This window comes from Arabidopsis thaliana, chromosome 2 (assembly GCF_000001735.4).
Source record: "Arabidopsis thaliana chromosome 2, partial sequence".
NCBI lineage: Eukaryota > Viridiplantae > Streptophyta > Magnoliopsida > Brassicales > Brassicaceae > Arabidopsis > Arabidopsis thaliana.
Window position 1 is genome coordinate 11,824,512 of NC_003071.7, and position 22,123 is coordinate 11,846,634.

The 22,123-nt window shown below is 32.1% G+C and overlaps 4 protein-coding genes and 1 long non-coding RNA gene across 6 annotated transcripts; 1 reads left to right on the forward strand and 4 right to left on the reverse strand.

Annotated features, from left to right (window-relative positions):
• The first annotated feature begins 260 nt into the window (after positions 1-260).
• IPT2 (tRNAisopentenyltransferase 2) lies at positions 261-3,098 on the forward strand. Its single transcript, NM_128335.2, has 10 exons — positions 261-568; positions 681-760; positions 1,084-1,152; positions 1,258-1,330; positions 1,407-1,531; positions 1,660-1,734; positions 1,904-2,296; positions 2,378-2,453; positions 2,562-2,710; positions 2,781-3,098. Exons 1-10 carry the CDS (start codon positions 349-351, stop codon positions 2,919-2,921), a joined length of 1,401 nt encoding a protein of 466 aa, NP_565658.1. The 5' UTR covers positions 261-348; the 3' UTR covers positions 2,922-3,098.
• A 2,146-nt stretch (positions 3,099-5,244) lies between these two features.
• On the reverse strand, positions 5,245-5,504 carry AT2G08210. The gene has a single exon (NR_140298.1). It is a non-coding gene; the product is annotated as an other RNA (long non-coding RNA).
• Positions 5,505-8,031: 2,527 nt separating this feature from the next.
• Positions 8,032-9,916, reverse strand: AT2G27770 (DUF868 family protein (DUF868)). The gene has a single exon (NM_128336.3). It carries the CDS (start codon positions 9,538-9,540, stop codon positions 8,578-8,580), a length of 963 nt encoding a protein of 320 aa, NP_180345.1. The 5' UTR covers positions 9,541-9,916; the 3' UTR covers positions 8,032-8,577.
• A 7,808-nt stretch (positions 9,917-17,724) lies between these two features.
• AT2G27775 (PPR containing protein) lies at positions 17,725-18,850 on the reverse strand. 2 transcript variants are annotated; one of them, NM_128337.3, is made up of 3 exons: positions 18,574-18,850; positions 18,376-18,476; positions 17,725-18,138 (listed from the first exon to the last, which is right to left on the reverse strand). In NM_128337.3, exons 1-3 carry the CDS (start codon positions 18,741-18,743, stop codon positions 18,107-18,109), a joined length of 303 nt encoding a protein of 100 aa, NP_565659.1. In that variant the 5' UTR covers positions 18,744-18,850; the 3' UTR covers positions 17,725-18,106. The 2 variants fall into 2 exon arrangements, with proteins under 2 accessions (NP_565659.1, NP_850107.1); NM_179776.2 differs by having other exon boundaries at positions 18,118-18,476; positions 18,574-18,782.
• Positions 18,851-20,960: 2,110 nt separating this feature from the next.
• Positions 20,961-22,067, reverse strand: AT2G27780 (Transcription factor IIS family protein; the record flags this gene model as incomplete). The annotated part of the gene is made up of 1 exon (NM_128338.1): positions 20,961-22,067. The coding sequence occupies one exon, from the start codon at positions 22,065-22,067 to the stop codon at positions 20,961-20,963; it is 1,107 nt and encodes a 368-aa protein (NP_180346.1).
• Between the last annotated feature and the right edge of the window lie 56 nt (positions 22,068-22,123).

Here is a 22,123-nt window from a genome sequence, read left to right on the forward strand (position 1 = left end):
ATAATTTAAAAAACAGTCACAATCAGAACATTTTCGTTTGCTTGTGTAGTCAAGTGTAGAAGCCAAGAAGACACAAGAGTTGCAGAAAAACCCTAAACCTAAAGCTTTGAGCACCACCAAAAGGCAAAAAACAAGAGGAAATAAATTTATAGCGAATAACACGTATTGGGCTAAGTTTTCATTGGGCCTTTCAAATAATAGATGTCAAGTATCGGTTAGAAAACCAAAACCAAAGTGAATTGAAAACGATTTAGTTATAAACCGGACCTATTTTTGTTCTCTGTTTACTCCGGTTAAAATTGATAAATCGGTGCGGCGAAGAGAGAGAGAGAGAGAGAGACGAAGGCGATGATGATGTTAAACCCTAGCAATGGCGGAATCGAGGGAGAGAAGATGAAGAAGAAGGCGAAGGTGGTTGTGATAATGGGTCCAACAGGTTCTGGGAAATCAAAGCTTGCCGTTGATTTGGCGTCTCACTTTCCGGTGGAGATTATTAACGCCGACGCAATGCAGATATACTCTGGTCTCGACGTTCTCACCAATAAAGTCACCGTCGATGAACAAAAAGGTTTGGAAGTTCTGATCTTGTAAATTTATTGTAGATAGAGATGACTTTGGTGTCAGTGTAATTGGAATTGATTAGCTTTGTTTTTAATGTGATTTTGGGAATTTGTGTTTAGGAGTGCCTCATCATTTACTTGGGACGGTGAGCTCAGATATGGAGTTCACAGCTAGGGATTTTCGAGACTTCACTGTTCCTGTGAGTACAAATTTATACCTCCTTTTGTTTTGAAGTTTCAATTTTTGTTTTTGTTTTTGTGTGTGTTCCATTAAGAATCTGATAATCATATTGGAGGATTGTGTTAGAGAGAGAGAGATTTAAGAATTTTGAAGTCCTATACGTTAGGATTAGGATCTTACGTTCATTGTGATGTTGTTGTTGTATGTAAGTGTTTCAAGTAATCAAATTAAAGCTGCTATGTACTGGTATATGAGTGTTCATATGGTTTTTGTAATATGGACAAGTCACGTTCTAAGTGATGGTTTGGTTGGTATGATATAGTTGTGATTGATTTGTTTCAGCTTATTGAGGAGATCGTTTCTCGCAATCACATTCCAGTTCTTGTTGGAGGAACACATTATTATATACAGGTGATCTTGTTACTGCTCTAGTCAATGTTGGTTTTGTGGTTAGACCAGTTTATAATTTACCTTGCTAACGCAGTTAATCTTATCTTATTCATGTTTTCAATGTAGGCTGTTGTAAGTAAATTTCTTCTTGACGATGCAGCAGAGGATACCGAGGAGTGTTGTGCAGATGTTGCTTCAGGTATCTAGGATCTCTATCAACTTGACACCTTTGTGGATATCTTTTAACTGGATAATAAGAAATTTTATGCCGACAGTGGTTGACCAGGACATGGTTGTTGAGTCTGTCTTTGGGAGAGATGATTTGAGCCATGGCTATGAACTTCTTAAAGAGCTTGATCCTGTGGCAGCTAACAGAATTCACCCCAATAATCACAGAAAAGTGAGATTTATGATATGCTATTTTCTTCCGTGTAGATAGACAATGATCCTGAATTTATGTTGCTTCGCTGGTCTTTACACAATTTCATGCGATTTCTGGTTTATTCACTCTGGTTTGATGTTTTGTAGATTAATCAATACCTTAGCTTGCATGCTAGTAGAGGAGTTCTTCCAAGCAAGCTATATCAGGGAAAGACTGCAGAGGTAGATTCTTTCTTCTTAACCTCGAGTTTAATTTCATTTTATAAATATGCAATTAGATGTGTGTATCTCTCTTAGGTAGAACATTATCTGTTAAAGTTAAAGAGTATTGATGACCCTTAAGCTTAACTGCTCTGAGAAGTTAATTAACTAATGTGTTTCGGCAGGGCAGAACTGGGGCTGCATCAATGCATCTCGTTTTGATTACTGTTTGATATGCATGGACGCTGAAACTGCAGTACTGGACAGATATGTTGAACAAAGAGTAGATGCTATGGTAGATGCTGGACTACTTGATGAAGTATATGACATCTACAAACCAGGAGCCGACTATACTAGAGGCCTAAGGCAATCCATAGGTGTCAGAGAGTTTGAAGATTTCCTGAAAATACATCTCTCGGAGACATGTGCTGGTCATTTAACAAGCTTAAGTAACGATGATAAGGTTATGAAGGAGAATCTGAGGAAGATTCTGAATTTTCCAAAAGATGATAAGTTGAGGATTATGTTAGAGGAAGCAATTGATAGGGTGAAGTTAAATACCAGAAGGCTCCTTCGTCGTCAAGTAAGTCCTTAATGCACTACTCTCAAACTTTGGAATTGACCTATCAGTTCTGATACATTTTAATTTTATGTTGTGTTTCAGAAAAGGAGAGTTAGTCGGCTAGAAACGGTCTTTGGCTGGAATATTCATTACATTGATGCAACAGAGTACATATTAAGTATGCATTATGTGTTTCATCAATGTTTCAAGCAAATACCATATAGCTAGCCACTTGGAGAACAAACTTTAAAATTTCTCTTGTTGGTGTGTTTTTTGTTCTTTAAAGGCAAATCTGAAGAATCATGGAATGCGCAAGTGGTTAAACCTGCTTCAGAGATCATCAGGTGTTTCCTGGAGACAGAAACCGAATCGGGTCGGGATCCAACTTCAGGAAAGTCCATTGAAAGAGATCTATGGACTCAATATGTTTGCGAGGTATCTCTCATTTTCCCTTAAAACTCAAATGGGTCATCCCTAAATACTGAAACATGTTTGTTGAAAGCAGGCTTGTGGAAACAAGATACTAAGAGGAAGACACGAGTGGGAACATCACAAACAAGGCCGTACGCATCGTAAGAGAACCACTCGACACAAAAACTCCCAAACTTACAAAAACAGAGAAGTTCAAGAAGCAGAAGTAAATTGATTTATATATCAAAGTGTGACATTTGAATTCAAATAGCTCATGAAAAGGTTATAATGTCAAAGATTGGACCCATCCCATCAAAACACATTAACGATTTTTTGCATTTCCAAATTTTCCAGTCACAACAGTTTCTTGATAGAATAATACTCTATTGAAGCCAAAATAACTTATTGCCCATTTGCTTAATTATGTGTCAGAATCGACAAAATCATGAGTTACCTTTGAAACAATTGAGAAATATTTTGGTTGTTGCAAAAAAGGTAAAAAGAGAGGAACAGTTGTCCAAAGAGATAGGGGAGGAATGGTGCTGTAAAGTGAAAAAGAGATCACGAGATAAATTAAAGGAGAAGTAAATAAAATATGAGAGTCTCTACCAAAAAAAGAAGAAAAAATGGTCCTTAATATCCTTCATATGTCTTTAATAGACACGTATCATACGTTTACTTTTATTGTAACCATAAGGGCATAATGTTCATCCTAATTATTGCAATTTTATTTGAAGTAAAATCCACTATAAAACTTTTATGTAATTCGTTTATTAAAAACTCTTCAACTAAAAATCATTTAAAATATATATTTAGCTTTGCTATAATCTCAAATCTTGTAATTTGTATGTAATATTGGTGAGACTATAATACTTATGTATGTATCGTTGAAAGTTGAAACTTACATCTCAAATGATTGACAATAGAAAATTCCTAAAAAATGACTCAGTCATAAATAAACTTTGACAAAACGTACGGGGGCTCAATCATGTGCAACAAAATTACGTTACCACATTAGTATACTCTAGAAATTGACCGCTTCAAAACGACTCAACCATAAATAAAAGTTTGTTCGAAGTGACCATAAAATGATTATAATGTAAAACCTAACATCATGATTTTACAGACTTTCTATGAATCTATGATCAATATATGTCGACATTTAGTGTCTATATATCATACTGAGGTTTGAAGAATTATTTTTTGTCTCCAGACTGAGACCAATCTCAAAATTGCAGTGTCTAGTCTATTGGTGACTATCAATGTAAGATATTATAAGATTAAACAACTTCTTGTTTTCTGGTAGTTGAAAATTTATGATGTGGGTCTTGGTTAGAGATTTTTCCATTATTGTGTGATTTTAATTATGATTGATTACTGTTAGCCTTCAAATAGAAAAAAAAAAAAAAAAAAAAACTCGAATCTTCGACAAATTTCATAGATTATTTTGGATTACGGTTTAATTTTTTTTGGTTATAAAAAAATCCATGAGATCCATGCATTAATATATAGCATGGATGATATTTTTAAAAAATCTATATGTTCGTGTAATTTCAAATATTAAAAAAAAAACATTGAGTTTATACACCTTCAAAATATATAATCAATAGATTTTGAGTATTTACTTAACCACGGTGAAATGTATATATATTTTTTTTCTTAAGAATCAAAATAAAAACTAGATTACTAATTTTATTATATAGTGTAAATTTGGTATTTAGTTTATGACTTCTAGAGTTATCGAATCAAATAGAAACTAGATTACTGATTGTATTAATTGTGTAAACTTGGTATTTGGTTTATGACTTCTAGAGTTATAGAATCAAAATGAAAACTAGATTACTAATTGTATTAATTTGTGTAAACTTGGTATTCGGTTTATGACTTTTAGAATAATATAGAAAAATTGTGTTGGCCGACTGACTGAAAAATAAATGATGTTAAAGATTTTCAAAAGAGAACTGAGGGATATGTAGAGTAAATGTCACTTCTGAACCGTAGTTACATTAATGTCACTTTGGCATTGTACCAATTAATATACTATTTCTAAATAATTGTATAGTCACATTAATGTTACTTTGGCATTGTACCAATTACTATAATTATAATTGTATATTTGTATTCGAGGAAAGTTCTCCTTTCATTATAAAAAATTGTTAAATTCAAAGGATAAAAATAAAAGACATGGTTGTGTGCCTATATATATGGGGTACACTAACATTTACAAAGGACACATGCAGGGCCATGTGAGGAGCTTAAGCAAATTTAATGCTACTCTTATTCAGAGATACCGTTACTTATTCTTTCTTTATCTTTTTAAAAAAATCTATTTTCTATATTTTTAATTTCCATATTAAAAATTAAAAATTGTTAATAAACAATTTAATTCTACTAGAATTTGTTACTCTAAGAGATTAAATTGTAAAACAACTACTTTGTTTATGATATTGTAAGAGATCATTTGACTGAAGACAGTTGTTATGATTCTTTGGCAGTGAAGTTTGGAGTATATGGAGAAATAAATATTTGCAGAGCAAAAGAGTACTTGTTGGATGAGTATACAAGTACTAGTAGGGGAGAGGGCTGATAGATTTTGATTCGAAAATTAAATTGTAAGACAATAAGGGACCACTAATGAAGGGAGTGAAAGCAATACAGACACTGTGTGGCACATGTATCACCCTTCCCTTTTAAGTTTTTTCTTATCTTTTTATTTCAATTAAAATAAGAAAGAAAATAGAATGTTTGACTAGAGGATATTCTTAAGGAGATTAATAAGTGTGAGGTTTGGGTTTCTTAGGAGAGACGTTTAGGTGAGAGGGAAGCTTTGGTTTCATTAATGGAAGATATATTAAGTTAGAGAATTCGTATTCTCTTTAGTTTGTAACTATCTGAACTACGTTGATAGTGAATTCCTAAAAGTATATTTTTCAAGACCTAAGATTGCGTTGAGTTTAGAAAACTCGTAATACTTGATTGTGTTTTCTAACTTAATTTCAAACGTAAAAGCTTTTAGGACAGTATGAAGACTAGATTCAAAAGTTTGGAACATGATATCTTCTATACGAAAGCAATGGGATAGAAGATACGAAGGTTGTATTTCGGTTTGGCTTGTATCAAGACAAGAAAGAAGCTAGTTTCTAATTTTTTCATTCGATAATCATATGTTAAAAGCGCTTAAACAAATGCTCCATTTATTGTAAAGTTTTTTTGGAAGAAATTTTACATTAGTTAAAAAAGAAATGAAGAGTGTATTTAAAAAAAAAACTCATATGGTTCTCAAAGTAAAAATAATAACAAGGATAAAGACATCAAAACGAGGTTGTTGAATATGCCAATCCATTGATTATTTCAAGATAGATTGTACACATAACAAACAAAATATAGAAATGATATAAGTTCAAGTAAAAATGAGAACATGTTGGATTGGAAAGGGTTCAAGAAAGAGAACATAATAATTTGATATGTATAACACAAGATTTTCCATATAGAACTATGTATCACAAATTCACAATGTACACATCAGATTACTCTAACAAAAGACTGGTTCATAAAGCTTGAATCATTCGAGGGTGCAAAGGCGATGATGGCTAATGACATTTCCTCTTCAATCAAATGCATTTGTAAGGTGAAGTTCACTAATCATCACTATTTGAAAATTATTGTCACAAATGTTAAGAATGGCTCTAATATAGGGAAAAAACACAAATATATGTGGAGATTTTGGAAGTTCATGATATTTGAGTTAAAACCTTTTCATAATATCACAAAGAGTATAACAAGCTACTAGAATAAAATTGGCAAAATAAGATATACACTCTTGAAAGATATATATAATCTGTTAAAGAGTAATGGGTCAAATACATGAGGGTGTCATCGGTAGGTAACTTGGTATAAGTTTCTATGGATGTATGATAAGGATTATAGTGGATCACCTTACCTCAATGTAATATTTTTGTAGCATAGTTCGAAAATGGTACCATAAACCTACTACATCTTCACCAAGCTATCATGTTCATTCTATAAAATTCTTTATGTTTTCTTTGGTAGAACTATTAATTCTTTATGTTGTTTTGACTAAGTTGCCGATATAAAAATCTCGAAAGAGTAAAACAGGCATTATGATTGTTTTAGTATATGCTCGAAATTAAGTAAATCTGAATGGCTTATCAATATAACTGGTTTGAGATTTGTTAAGAGAAAATATAATAGAAGTGGAGAGGGATGACATGAACCAAATTTGTTTTATAAATTATTATAAATTCATGATCAAATTGCAATTAGTGATACCATGTGAAACATTCTTTAATGTTATATGGATGAAACATCCAATTGAAATATTTCTAAGGTTTAGATATATATTTGTTTATAATATGCAACCTGAATTATTCATGGAATGCAAATGTTGTTAGTGACTTAAATGAATAAATGGTAATGAATGTCCAGGCACCCCATAGTGCACATATTACATTTTGTATCATACATGGTTTTTTAATTTATATATCGTGTTGTGTGAAAACGTGCTATCGATATCTCTCTCTCTTAAAGCTTTGTTCATTATATATGGGTTTAACAGTCAAATTTCTATTATGTGTAAACAATGGTAAATTTGTCAGCCTTTCAAATTCTGGATTAGTTTTAAATGACTCGAAGCAGTATTTTAATTATATTGTAATGTTATGTTGACCGAATCTTTATTTTGTATCCTATTGTATTATAGTAATACTTATATCCTTTAAATACAGAGGCATGGTTAATCTTAATCGTATGATATTTACATGCAATGATCATTTTAATACTCCTAAATTTCTATAGTATTAAATAGTTAACTCCAATTTATCAAAACTCAAACTTATATGAAAACATAAATTCGGACTGACTATAATCAAATTCTAAAACTAAAGCTTGAACTACTTACATCACCTAAAACTCTCCAAATCAACCAATCTAGAAAAAATATTTGCTTGAATGGGATGTCACCACCTAAACCTCGCCTAACCGAACCAACTTAACTAAAAATTAGCCATTACTAGACATATTTTCTTACAACAATTTTAACAAAAAATGTAAAGAAAAAACTTTGTACTTTACAATGTAGTCACCTAAACCATGAAGAAATTGTTCCTTGAATGATCGAGATGTTAATCACCTAATACATTCCTAACCAAAATAACCTAACTAGAGTTGGAACTTGAAAACATAATAAACTATGCCTTAAATTTTCACATACTGATATTCTAAAACCAAAAGAAAAAATAGCATTTTACATTTTTACTTCATTCACAAATTTTGTTAGATTAATAGGAAAAACAAATTAGCATGAGTAGATTCTAGACCTTTTAACTTTTGTACTTTAAAGAGGCTCCATGCATATCTTTATAGGCGTGCACATATGCCCCAATATATTCTCATCTTATTTCACACTCTTCAATTCTTCTTCCTTAACCATAATCATCAATTACTTCAACATTTATGAAAGAAAAAAACGTATATCTGTAGATGAGCCTACATAGTAATAAACATCATAATGTTGCCAAGAAAGAGAGTCATTGAGACAAATATTTTCCCAACAAATGACTTCAATTTAAGATATGGCAATGTTCTTGAATTTGTAAGAAAACCAAATTTAAAATAAAAATAAAACAACAACTCCTATGAAGAAATTCACATCTTTTGGAATCTCTCAATATTAAATCACAACTCCAACCAAAAAAAAAAAAGAATGTAAGAAAGAAAATAAAATCTATACTCCTCCCAAGAAGAAATTGTAAGTTCAAAAAAAAAAAAAACCCCATAAAAATATCTCAAATATTAAAAACAGAATCAATCAATCAATAACCTTTTTCTTGTAAATCTCAAAAAAAAATTGAGTTTTTTTTTTATAATGTTTTTCAAGTCTTACAGGCGTAAATGAAGAGAGAGAAGTCAAGCTTGTCTTGTTGATCTTTCTTAACAATCTTCTCTTCTAACCAAAGCCTGCTGCTGTCTAAACCATTCCTTGTCCTAAACATGAACACAGCTCTTCCACAAGCTCCTTGATTACTAAAGAACCAATCATGAACATCCCACATCAGATCCACAAGCAATCCATCCAAGAAAATCGTTTGATTCCCTCTGAAATTCCATTGAAGCCTCTTCACTTTTATCACCGTCTTCTTATCAATACAAACAGAGAGAACAGGGTAATGATTGCTCTGTTTTAGACCCTCTGTTTCTTTATTACATCTGATGACGATTTCATGTGAATCTCCTGTCTCAACGAATCTTACTTTAGTCGAGTAAAAAGTATTGTTCCCTGTGAAATGTTCTTGTCGAGAAACAAGAGAGAAATCGAAACCGATATCGCCGGAGAAACCTTTTTTACGGAGAGTTTCTTCAGATGAATCTCCAAGAAGAAGACCCATTTGACCATCAACGAGGACGATAACGTAGAAGCCATTGATAGGTTCAGGACCACACAAGTTAGAATCATATTTAGCTGAAGAAAGATCCCAAAAAACCTCGATTTTACCGAGATCGGAATCAACCGATTTGTTACCTTTCTTCTTACGGAAGAAACGAGAAGAAGTGTTGAGTTTGAGAGTTGTTGAAGGGTTTTGATCTGCGGATGCAACAGAGATGCTTAAGCCATTGTTGTTGTGTGGATTGCACCATGTGACTTTGATGATGAGATGTTTCGATAAAGTGATTCTGTAGATGCTTGTAATGGAGGTTTGTATTGATGGTATGAGAGATGGTGAGATACAAACATTGTTGGTACTGTATTTTGAACATGATGATGATGAAGATGATATTGATAAGGGATGTGTCACGTTTATTGAGTTCTCACTGAAACATGACACCAAATCTCTCATTTTCTTAGGAAAAAATTGTAACAGAAAAAATGAGATTTTCTTGGGAAAGAAATGAGATTTTCCCAAGATGGGTTTTGTTTGCTTGCTTGTTGAGACAACAAAGTGTGTTTCTCTTTTACTTTGAGAATACTTTGAGAATCAAAAAGATCAAATGTTGTTGAGAAGAAGAAGAAGAATGAGAGAGTTAACAAATCTGGGTTTTTGTAGGTTAAAGATTTGAGTTGCTTTCTTTTTATTTCTTCTCTGATTCTCTTTTTTTTTCTTAATGAGAGAGAGGGAGAGAGAGAAATGGATTAAGGTCTCTGTGTGTGTGCTAAGAAGAGAGTGGAGGTGAAAGGAGCCGAATTTAAGTAGTTTTGAGCTTTCATTGTCTAGGGGACACAAATTTGATGTTGATATTTTTTTTATTTTTTTTTATTGTATAGTTGTATGCTAACTAATTTTAAAAGTTTTTGTACTTTAATATTTTATTTTTTATTAATAAATTTCTAAAGGGAATTGAAATTTGGTGTTACTCAAATATGACTTTTTGATTAACTTAAAATTGTTTATGATACATTTGTAAAGTTTCTATAAGAGAATTTAAGGTTTATGATTTTTATATAGATCAAAATGATAAACATATACTAATTTAGGAAAAATATTAGTGTATATATAGATTGAAAAAATGTCTGAATTTACAGATAGAGGAATTCTTCTAATATAATGATGGTCAAAGCAACTCTCAGTTAATATAGACATAATATAATCGTTATAATTAGTGAGAATTTGTTTTGAACCATCCATATTTTAAGAAACCGTCATATAATTAAAGGAAGGTTCGTAATGTAGTAATTACGAATACGTTTTTCTTTTTTCTTTTGTAGTTCCATACATCGGAGTCAAGTCGAGAGTTACAATTTATAGACGAAAAAAAAAAAAAAGTTTCAGGCAGCTAAAACTACTACCAATAATAGACTTGTTGCAAAAATAAAAATAAAATGTTTTTACTTATATTTATTTAAAAATATCCTTAATCCGTTTTGAAGAATCGGATATATTAGGAGTTTGTATACAGAATCTACTAATAAAATTTTGGATCAGAAGGATTACATATATGAATATGTCAAGAATATAAAAATATATAACAAGAAATTAGAGTTACACTCTTAGAAAATTTTACAGAACAAGTTTATGTTTTTTTTTGTCTTTTAAATTATTTCATGAACCTGCTTAACTGGGATATCTTAAATCTAATCCAATTCACTCCAATAAAACAGATATCCAATCTATTTGGAAGTAGGTTTGAATTGGTTGGATCCAAGGTGAAATTATATATATATATATATACGGTTCATGTTTTTTTTTTTTTGGTAGTAGAAATGGCATTTTAAAAGCAAGATACTAGAGAAGTGACTGTGATTGTGATCTACTGGTGTTCATAAATTGATACCACCTCACCTGAGATTGAGTCTCCTTCTCATACGATAGAGTTCATTGGGATAATAAACTGACATGTTGTGCCCATATAGACTAAAAAAGCAAATCAATAAAGCTTCATAGAAGTTAACAAACAAAAGAAGTAAACCCGGATATAATGGTCTCGGAACAAATCGGATCGGATCTAAGAGAGGAATTGTGAGCCGGTTGTACAAATTCTCTTAACCGCCAAATGTTGGAACTTCGTTTATTTGCCTGTGTTGGCCTAGATTTTCTCCAAATTTTGATTATTCAAACTCTTGAAATGATATAGAAGTGTTTTAGCCAAAACAATTAGCCCAATTTATTACTTCTCTTTTATCACCTATACATTAATAATAAAATTTTAGAATAAACTTTTTAGTTGGGTTACCAAATCCAGAGGGAACAAAATTTCAAAAGAACGAGACCGTCTGCTTTAAAAATTGAAGGAACGAGAGATTATTTAAAGACAACAAATTTAAGAAAATAAACTTGAGGCAAACCAAACTATTTTCCTTCTTAAATTCTTGAGATACATTATCTTATCGAAGTGAGCTCCATCTCTTCTATTGACGCCCGCCATGAAATGATATTCAACTATATATTGCATCGATAATATATTATATGACATAAGTAATACAAATATTCAAAATAAATGATATAAAATTCTTTTTTTGGTAGTGATATATGGGGTTCTGCATCCGATCCGGTTTTGATGAAATTCTTAATCTTAACCTATTATGCGAACACTCAGCAAAATCCAACTCGTATTAACACGTTAGTACTATTTTATAATCAGAATTTTAAAAATAAATAAATACTATCATAGCTATAATGAAACAAACTAAGCCAATAAACATAGAAAGGAACACGGTTGCTTTGTTTGTCGTGACATTTGGGTGTGGACTTTGGACATATTTAAAATCCAGCCAACCTAGAAAAATTATATTATCACTAGATGTCTCTTGTCGAGCATAAATTCCATTATAAGAACTCATAAAAGATGTCTAATATGTTTATATAAATGTTCATGTATAGCCTGATTTTTGGAATGGCCAAGATCGCAAAATATGTTCTATTATATCCACTATAAAAAAGAAGAGTTAAAACCACTCGAAACAGCGAAAATGTAAAGTGAAACATTTTGCATTTCATTCATTCGTTCAATCAAAATATTTGCAGATTCTTTTTTCTTTTTCTCTTTTAATACCGTACTGTTACACTGGTATCGAAATACTACCGTATCAACTTGCAAAATGATTATAACTTATAAGCATTCAGTAGAAATCATTTATTTTTGTTAAACAGTAGAAATCATTTTTTCGATCCCGAAACGAGATGATGAAACTAATCACTGACAACCATTTTGTGAGTTTTAGTTATTGTATCCTAAACATTTTGATGGAAACATGAGGGTTCTTTAATAATTAAGAATGATGACCATTTCTATCAATTACTAATTTAATCAATTAAAACCTTTTCTATGCGTTCGTTATCGGTTTTGGGCGAAAATAATTATTTGGTGTTATAATAAAATAAGAAAGTAAAAGTTTATAAAGACAGCCTAACATATGGAGATCCGAATAATAGGTATCTTGCTTTTGGAGCTTTCTGATTATTTAATCAAAATGTTTTCAACTTATGTTCGATCTGGATTTTATAATAATTAAGATTCTAATCTGTGCAATAATAAGGTATTTCTTTTTCTTTTGAAATAGGCCACATATAGGAAAAAAGTTCTTGAGTGTAATCATATTGCTGATCGCAAACTATTCATATTCATATTTAGTGACATATAAAGCAAATCAAGGCCAATATGACCTCGAAAATCTATGCAAATAACTTAATAGACTGTTAACAAAATGTGTCAGTATTTATTTTCTTATACATCTCAGTCAAACATAGGAAACTAGGATTTTACACTTATTATTATACTTTGCCCAAAAAAAAGCAAAAAAAAAACAAAACAAAAACTTATAATTACACTATTTTTTTGGTGCTATACAATTCACAACATGTTTCTGTTTCTAAGTTTCTAAACTCATACTACACGTCTCTGACAAATACATGTAGGTCTTTTAATCAAAAATAAAATAAAAATAAAAACGTTTTCCCATACTGTAGTTATATCAATATGTTTTGATTGTTTTCTATTGTTCAAATGTCGTCGTGTTTTTGGAGTAGTTCGTTGCTGGGAAAGTTCTTTAATTACGTGATTATGTGGGCAAGTCAAGCCGTTGACCTAGACACCTAGTTAAGAGAAGGATGATTTGGTATATATATATATATATTTGACATTATGAATTCATAAAGAACTTAGTGAATATACATAACATAATGTATTTAATTGGTATAGATGCATTGTAGAGAAGTTACATTCAATTGAGAGGTCAATGCTATTGGGTTCATAAAACTTGAGAAACAAAATAGAAATGTCATGTGGCTGCATGTGATTAGAAGGTACGTCGAAATCAATTCCATTCCATGAGTCTATTCTCCTACTGTCCTTTTATTTTGGGTAGTATTGTAGTGGTTTAAGACTTTTTTACAAACTTAAATATTATTAATTTAGACATACATACATGGCCCCAATTTTAATTTAATAAGTAGAAGATAACATTCTAATTAATAATTAGGGGAACTAAAAAAGGGGGAAGAAGCTTTGGTGTAAAACGATGATGAAACAAAGCTTGCCTGATAACAACAACATTATATATGATTTCTTTTAACAATACCAAATGTCAGCATCAATTACCAAAATCCAGTAAGATGAATGGGTCTATGATGGGCATATTTTCACAAGTTGAAAACATGTTTAAAATAGTGACAGAATAATAATGTTTGGTTAATTTCCATCTAGTCTCTGTTAATTTCTACAAACATTAAGTTCAATGACTAGGTTTGTGTTAGTGTCGTTGTTACTACTTATATTCAAGCTCACATTTGTTGATTTAACCAAAAAAAGAGAAGGAAAATGGATATTTCAAGTAGGTTAAGCCGGCTGAAAACGTATCTAAGGTTTGTTAATGATCTCAATCGTCTTCGGTTTGTGATTTTCGGTTTAGTCCAAGGTGATTCGAATTTCTTAGAAAGTCGACATGAAAGAGTTAATATCTTGGGAAAATGGATATGACATTAAGGCTGCTAAAACAAGACTCAAATGGATAGGAACATTAAAGACAATTGTGAAATGAATTGGGAACATCGACCGCAAACCCTACAATGTACAAACATTTTTATTGAAAAGGTCCCCTATCCACTTGTGAGGGTTTTGGGTAATGTCCCACAAAAGAACCATCATTAAATTCAGAACCACAATATATACAAGCATTCCCATTCTATCATATTGCAACTCTTGAGTAAGTTATTAATACCAGAATCTAGTTGTAGTCACAGATTCGTTCATATTAGAAAAAGTAAGCACATGTTATGGGGAAACATTGTAACTGGGTTTTTGTTAGACACAAAAGAAGCTCAATGTTTATTATGTATAGTTTTAATATCATATCTAAAAAGTAACTGAGATCAAATCTCAAAACATCTAGAAAACAATTTCCACATGAACCTTTGAAAAAAAACAATTATTTTAAAGAGTAGATTTACTGTTTGTATAATATTGAATACACTCATTCGCTAGACCAATATATTTCCTCTGTTTCACTAAAAATGTTGTTTAAGGCATTTTCTACGCATATTAGAAAATAATTAAATTTTTTGTTTCATCTCTTATTAAATTATTAATACATTAAAATAGTGTGGATAAAACTGGAAATCTTAACAAACATATACATTAAAAATACAAACCAACACTTATTTTGTGTTGAAACAAAATATGAGTTTTAAAAAGACACTTAATATGAAACTAATGGAGTATACTATTATGAAAATAGGTATAATTTGGAAAATTAATTTGAGAAAGAAAAAAAGAAACGAAAATATCAAAAAGAGAATTTTAAATTATGAACACTCGTGCAAAGAGTTGTTATCTAAAATGTGTATGGTAGATTAACTTGAAAGAGAAGTGTTCGAACGGCATTATCGATGGTTACTTGGTTAGAATCATTTTTTATGCCCTACAATTGTAAAGTGAGGTCCTGAGGGCATGAAAAGCAAAAAAAAAAAAAAAAAAAAAAAAAAAAAAAAAAAAAAAAAAAAAAATTTCCTTGAGAGGCGAAGATATAACTTAAAGAGTTTTTGTGCTTGCTGCCGTCGTTATTGCACTGGCGTGATTTGATAATTGCTTTGAACATACTTTCCAAAAAGTGTAGGAACTAAGAGATGACTTCACTTTTCTATCTTAAAGCATAAATCCAAAAAGTGAGAGAAATGGTCAAAACATTACATAGCAACGAAGTCCACTAAAAATTTTGTATAGGTGAAAACAAAACATATGAGTGTAAGATTCCAAAGGAATGCCGAGAGAAGTGGAAGCATAAACGGTTTTATTTGAAAAAACATTACAAAACGAAAGCAAAACCGGAGTAAGATTTTACTAAGTTATATTGAGCCGCTTATGAAATTATCGTGTAACAAAGAGGAATAAATAAGTGTTCTTAACTCTTGTTATCGTTTTAGTCATGAATAATAAGCTCTAGTTTTGCCTAAGTGTTAAACCGACTCGAATGTTAAATGGACGAACTTTCATAGTCGGATTAAATGATACATTAAGGCGGATTCAGAGTATGGTTTAGACTTTAGAGTACTCAGTCCATTTAAGGAAGGACATAGATGAAATTAAAAATGAAAGGACTTAGATGAAGAGGTGGAGAAGATCTAAGAGTGTGGATATAGTTCAACTGTTCAAGTGTGTGTGTTATATCATTAAGTATGGCATAGTAAAATGGTAACATAGTCTAATCTTAATTTCTTAATTAAGAGTCATTTTTCTCTCCTTCAAAGTAAATAGAAATCCATCATATTGTATAACAGTTTGGACACACTTTAATACCCACAAATACTATACTATGTATTCAACACTAAATGAATAACATTAAAGATCATTCAAGAGATTGTTACGTCAGAAAAATACGACATACTTAATATCAAACTAAGAGATAATAAGTGAATTCAGATCGAGAACCATGGCCTTGATCAACGGCGTCGTTTAGGGATAGCAAAACTTTGTTTAACATTACATAAGCTGAATTTGAGGTACCAAAAATGTGAGGATTTTGATTTCTTATATGTTGCTTTGTTGTCATTAGTCGTATATGTACAACTAACTCTCAGAGATTAGGAGAAGTTAATGATAATAAGCCCAATTTGTCAATTTAAATACTACAAAAATGAAAAGCACTAGTGTCTTAGTAAGATTTAAGAAAACATTAAATTTGATGATTTGTCATTTGTCAGACATGTCTACATATGAGAAAATAGATTTGTAGGGTTTGTTGAAAGTTTGTTAGCTAATCACTTTCTCATGAGACAAAGTTGACATTACGAAAATTAATATATTACAGAGTGATTTTATCAAAATCTTTTTAATATATTTAGGTCGGAAACACGAAGTTTGGTGGAAGCACTTAACAGACACACCCACATGAAAATTACACTATTCAGATTTTGGTATTTTTCTACATATTAACACCTGTTTATGTCTCCATAACTTTATAATGTTTATCATAATCTCTATTTTCAATTTCTAGATTGGTATAACTCAAAAAATTAACTTTCTCAATTATGTCTTGCACAATTTTGTTTCTATTACTTCATCACACGTAAAAATTCCTCACATCAAAAAATATAAACCATTTGGTAAAACATCTCTTTTACCAAATGTTTTATTTTTCAAACATGTTATAAACTTTTTAAAAATCAACAAATTTCAGGTAAACAGAAACTAAAACTTTTCGTGTGAAACAATCAAGGAATTGAACTAAAACACTTCCAGACTAAAAAAAAATTGTTTCTATAAGATTTGTTTCTCCGATTCTTTTTTGGCCAAAGTGGAAAAAAGAAACAGAAGAAGAGAAGCTGTTTCTTTGGCTTGGTATGTAGAAAATGGCAACAAAAAGGGAAAACGAACTGAAGTGCTTTATAGAAACCACATGGGGGGCAACAAAGCCAAAACAATGACCATTCAATAATCATAACAAAGACTGTTTCTTCTTGTTTTTGGTATCAAATTGGGTCCCCAAAGAAACTTCCATATTAATTTTGTGGAAGACTCATACCAAAACTAGAGCCTGCAAAAATCATCATCATTGTATATCTAGTTTTGTTACTTTCTGCAACAACCTATATGAACAACATACCCACTTTCATGTCTTAAAACCGTTTTGTGTGGTAATATGGCTGGTTTCATGTCTCACTCAACAAATCATCAACAAAATCTCTCTACTCATGCCTACTTGAAGAGAGATGAAACCACCAAGAACATATCGTCTTCTCATGGCTGGGCAGATCAAATAAACTATACACGCAATGACACAATACACGCAAAGACACGATACACGCAATCACAAGAGTCATTAGAGAAAAATAAACATACTTTGTCCTTATGGTTTTCCTTCAGAAGGACCACAATCCACAGTTTCTACCCTAAATACGTTCATGCGTTGGAAACTAACAGAGAAAACTAGTACCGAAGTCAGCTATTTTCACAACAGGACAGTATAAAGCCAAGAACACATGTTTCATGACATATGAATTCTACGAGGAGATTGTTTGTAATCCAGAGTCTCTATGCAGATACTGCATAACAAGCAAGTGCATAGATGTGCAGAGACTTATCAGTTATCACTTCCCTTATTCAGTTATTTGAGTCAAAAACAAAGCCATGGAACATAATTCAATTGGTACAAACGTAAAGGTCTCATCCCGTGCAAACGATCTTATTTTCTAGTTAAGAAAGAGTAGATGAATCCGGGACAACATATCTTACATTCTGAAAATAACTATGGTGGAATCATCATTTGATTAAAAAGATACAAACCAAAAAATAATATCAAATGGAACTAGTAACATCTGCCAAAAAAAATGTATGAGAAGTTCAATCTAAGCTGAGAGATTGCAAAGACAGTTGACAGATATAACTTCAAAACCTGAGAATTTCCTTGAAAACATCAAACTTAGCACAAAACGATCTCTGGGATGATAAGCCACCCATCTACTTCAGGTTCTGGTACTAGATAGGACTGAGATAGTTTGCAAATCTACCTGTCAATTTCATCAACAATAGAAAGTTGTTAGAAGAATCTTATCTTCCTTCCAGATATCTAAGCCAAACCTCAAGGAGCAATCTGTGTAGGTAGTAATCATGAATCTTTCCACAACCAAGTTCAGGAGACGCTACGTCTACATGATCTAAACCACATCCTAAAGAAGCTCACACACACAACACAGCAACATTTGTATCTTTTTCTACGAATCTTACAAGGTTTTTGCTATTATTACCTTCAGGAGAAGTGACATCAGAAGGAAGTTTCGAAACGAGGCAAGCTGCAGCAATGGTGCTGTGAAATGGTTGTTGTGTGCTTAATTCTCGCCGCAGCAACCTTTTTAGATTTCAAATCAAAATCCAAACTTTCAATCAAGGGCATCACAAATATCTAACAACTAAGCAGATTTAGATCGAAAGATAACGAATTTCACCTGGGAACAGAACCTTCGATTCGAGAAGAAGTGTTGAAGCGCGGGGAAGTGAAATTAGGGTTTGGTACAGAAGGTCTAGCTCTGGATGAGATCAAATTTCGTGCAGTAGCTGTTCTATTGATGGATCTCATGAATGTAGCAGACCTAGAGGCGATGCCAATTGCAGCCATTTTCTCCGATTCTGCCTCTTTGCTTCTGGCGAATCCACCAAAACCTCTCCGTAAACCCTCCCTAGGAAAAACTGGATATGCCGGTTCATTAATTAAACCGGAATTGCTCGGTTTAGTTCCAATTTGGGACAAATTCGATAAGCGGCAAAGGTTTTCTTTGGTTTGGACTTAGACCATCTCCAATTGGTTGTTAACCTTGGCTCTTAACATTTTTTAAAATTAAAATTTTGCTTTTGGTAAAGTTATGATTAGGAAAAGAGTATATTAACAAGATTGTCCTCTAATGGTTAAGAATGCATTAGTTCTTAAGAAAGAAAAAAATAAATTTTTGCAAAACTAAATTCACCTATTAATTAGCTAAAATGTATCAAACATCAAGAATCTAACACAAATTAAATATCTATCTTACTATGAACACAAGAGTCTTGAACAAAATCAAACATACACTAAACGTTGTAACTTTTATCTATGAAATCCAAACATGCCTACTTGATAAACACTTTATAAGGTTTAAACCCCATCAACTAGTTAGCTCAACAAATGTAGAAACATTATAAAACATCAAGAATCTCTCAACATGTTATACCTTCTCATGGAGACCACCAAGGAAGCAAGCTAAATAGCTAAATGGTTGGGTTTCCCTTTATAGTCAAATCCTTCATACTCGGAGCATCTTCTGTCATCAGATTGAAAAAGTCGATACTAGTAATACTAAGAGACTCTATCAGTTTGCAGTGTTTAACTAGTTGCTTAATCTCATTGAGTTGTGGGCACATCATCGTCTTCTTCTTGACACTCTTGAATATAACAGATTCCAATGTGGGTGGCACCAGCAAACAGTTGATAATCTGAGAGTGGTCAGATTAAGGAACTTGAAGATGTTGGAAGGTATTAGATCCCCAACGATGAGAAAACATAGGTCCAAGATCCAAACTTGTTCCCCCAGTTCTTTTAACACCACATTGATGGTTTCACCAGTTCTTTTAACACCACATTGATCGCCAAAACATAGAACTGTCAAGTTCTTCCACTTGTCTACTCATGCTTTGGAGAGTACAGAAGTTCTAACAGCATTTCGTTGAAGCAATCGAACTAGTATATGGTCAAGTATACTCGGATGCAATTCGGATATTAAATCCATGCTGAAAAAACAATACAAACTAAGTAAGATGACATAAGTGAAATTGCAAACGCATCTCATAATTTATTCTCTACCAAGTGAAAGTGCAAAATCCAGAGTACTAACAAATAAACATATTTTAATATGGGAGATCGTGATAGAAGATCGAGGGTCATTTCATCAAATATAAAATTAGGATTGTCCTACCTAATAAATTCATGTGAATGTTCAATTAACATATGACATTAATCCAGCGGTCGTGATTAGATGGAATAAGAACATTATTAAATTAAATATTAAGTTTGTGAATTACTATTTAGAATTCAAATATCATCGATAAAATTTAAAATAGTAAAATTTAAATTTATTTTTCATACCCGCTATTTAAGTGGACCTTATCTACTTATTAGTAAAATTCATTTTTAGTATTTTTACTACATTCAAAACTTTGTTTTTGTTGTTTTCTATACATAGTATTTATTTATTATGTGTAATTGGTTCTAGAGAGATAATGATTATAAAGAAATTTGTTTTATTCAGACATAATTTTTTAAAAAAATTATAAAATTAGCTTAAACTCTCGATAAATTAATATCTTTACTAATTAATAGAATTTCAGGGTTCGACCATTATTACTTTATAGAGATTTAACTGTGTATTACTATATTGACTAATAGACAACCTCTATTATATTGTGAAAAAAACCCTCCAAATTTGTATGATGAAATTGTCTTGCATGTTGAACGATGTATGGATCTCGTGTTAATTATGACTTACATACGAATCAATCGATGAAGTTCCGTCTAGCCAACACAAAACTCCTTTTTCTCTCCAAATATAAATAAAATAAGACATCTGACGCTTGTACGATCCAAACAAAAAATTAGAAGAAGTTACTTTAATAAAGTCATAAGCATTGCATAATCCTAAAGCATACAAAACCATATTGACCAAAAAAGACTTGACGAATATGTGATTATATTTGCTCAGCACTCAACCATGCTTACAAATGGGTTTATCTCTTCCTCACACTTATATTCGATCTCAATAAAATGGTTCAGAACCTTTTGAATCCACAAGAGACTTTGATTTGTTCTTCACATCACTAAGTTTCCTCGTCTTTGTATATTCTTTGATGAAGCCTTGGTAACAGACTTTTTACGTTCTTGTTCTCTGATCCTCTGTCTCCAAAGGTGAAGAAGGGCTGATGCAACATGGCAAATCATGCGGTCTTTATGTTTTGTAAGTCCCTCAAGCTTATCCATCATCCTCCTTGGTTCTTTTGGTTTTGGAGTAATGTTGATCTTCATCAATACCGAGAGAGCGTCAATGCAGCGAGACGCCTCTGCTTTACCAGAAAGTACTCCCTTAGCGTTGGCCACATCAGCAGCTTTCTTTGCTGCTTCAAACAACTTCACCATCTCATCCACTTTCTTCTTCTTCAGCTCCTTTTCTGTTTTAGTCTTCTTTATCAATGAACCATCTTCATGTGGCTTCTTCGTTGTAACATCCACCAAAGAGACACGCCTTGTCTTCATGTTGAGCGGTTTTAGATTGGTCTTTGTCTCTTTCTTAAAATATTTCTCGTCACAAGTCTCAGATTTATGATCCTCTTTCTGTTTCAAAGCCAAAAAGCTGTTCCTTGCTTTAATCTTCTCTGTTTCACGAGTTAATGATCTCTGATCTTCTTTCTTATTCAACTCCGAGAGTTTGATCGTTGTCTTACTCTCTACCGCTTCAACAGTCGTCAGAGTTCTCTCGTCTTCTTTATTCTTCAACACCGTAAAGGCAGTGACTTGACAAGCCATAGTTCCCGGTTCGTCTTCCTTCTTCAACTCCGAACACCTTGTTAGAACATGCTTCTCCATCTTCAGACGATCCTTGGTAAGAGCAGCTTTGAAAGAGTTGTCGCTTCCATGTGCGTAGAATGTCTTCAACCATGAATGAAACAAGGCTTGGGCTGCCTTACGGATTCTAGGGTTCCTATGACTTCTCAAAGTCTCCAACTTAACTATTGATTCAGACAATCGTATATCCTTCACGGAAAGAGACAGAGACTTCAAGTGATTCAACACGTCGATGCATCGCTCGACTTCGCATGGGTTCCGTGTATTGTAAGTAGCCTTAATTGCAGCAGCAGTCAAGTCGCACAAGTCAGATCTCTCCTTCGCAATTCTCACTCTCATCTTTTCTTCGTTCTTCATCATCAGGTGGCTAGGGTTTTCAGTTTATGTTGAAGTCGAAATATGAAAGAGATAAT

What these genes read in the sequence shown, in the direction of transcription:
- IPT2 (NM_128335.2), top strand. Translation starts at nt 349, where the DNA reads ATGATGATGTTAAACCCTAGCAATGGCGGAATCGAGGGAGAGAAGATG. An exon ending in GAACACATTATTATATACAG is followed by an intron (nt 1,153 to 1,257) that starts GTGATCTTGTTA and finishes TTTTCAATGTAG; the next exon opens with GCTGTTGTAAGTAAATTTCT. An exon ending in GAAGGCTCCTTCGTCGTCAA is followed by an intron (nt 2,297 to 2,377) that starts GTAAGTCCTTAA and finishes GTTGTGTTTCAG; the next exon opens with AAAAGGAGAGTTAGTCGGCT.
- AT2G27775 (NM_179776.2), bottom strand. Translation starts at nt 18,743, where the DNA reads ATGGCTGCAATTGGCATCGCCTCTAGGTCTGCTACATTCATGAGATCC. An exon ending in ATCGAAGGTTCTGTTCCCAG is followed by an intron (nt 18,477 to 18,573) that starts GTGAAATTCGTT and finishes AAATCTAAAAAG; the next exon opens with GTTGCTGCGGCGAGAATTAA.
- AT2G27770 (NM_128336.3), bottom strand. Translation starts at nt 9,540, where the DNA reads ATGAGAGATTTGGTGTCATGTTTCAGTGAGAACTCAATAAACGTGACA.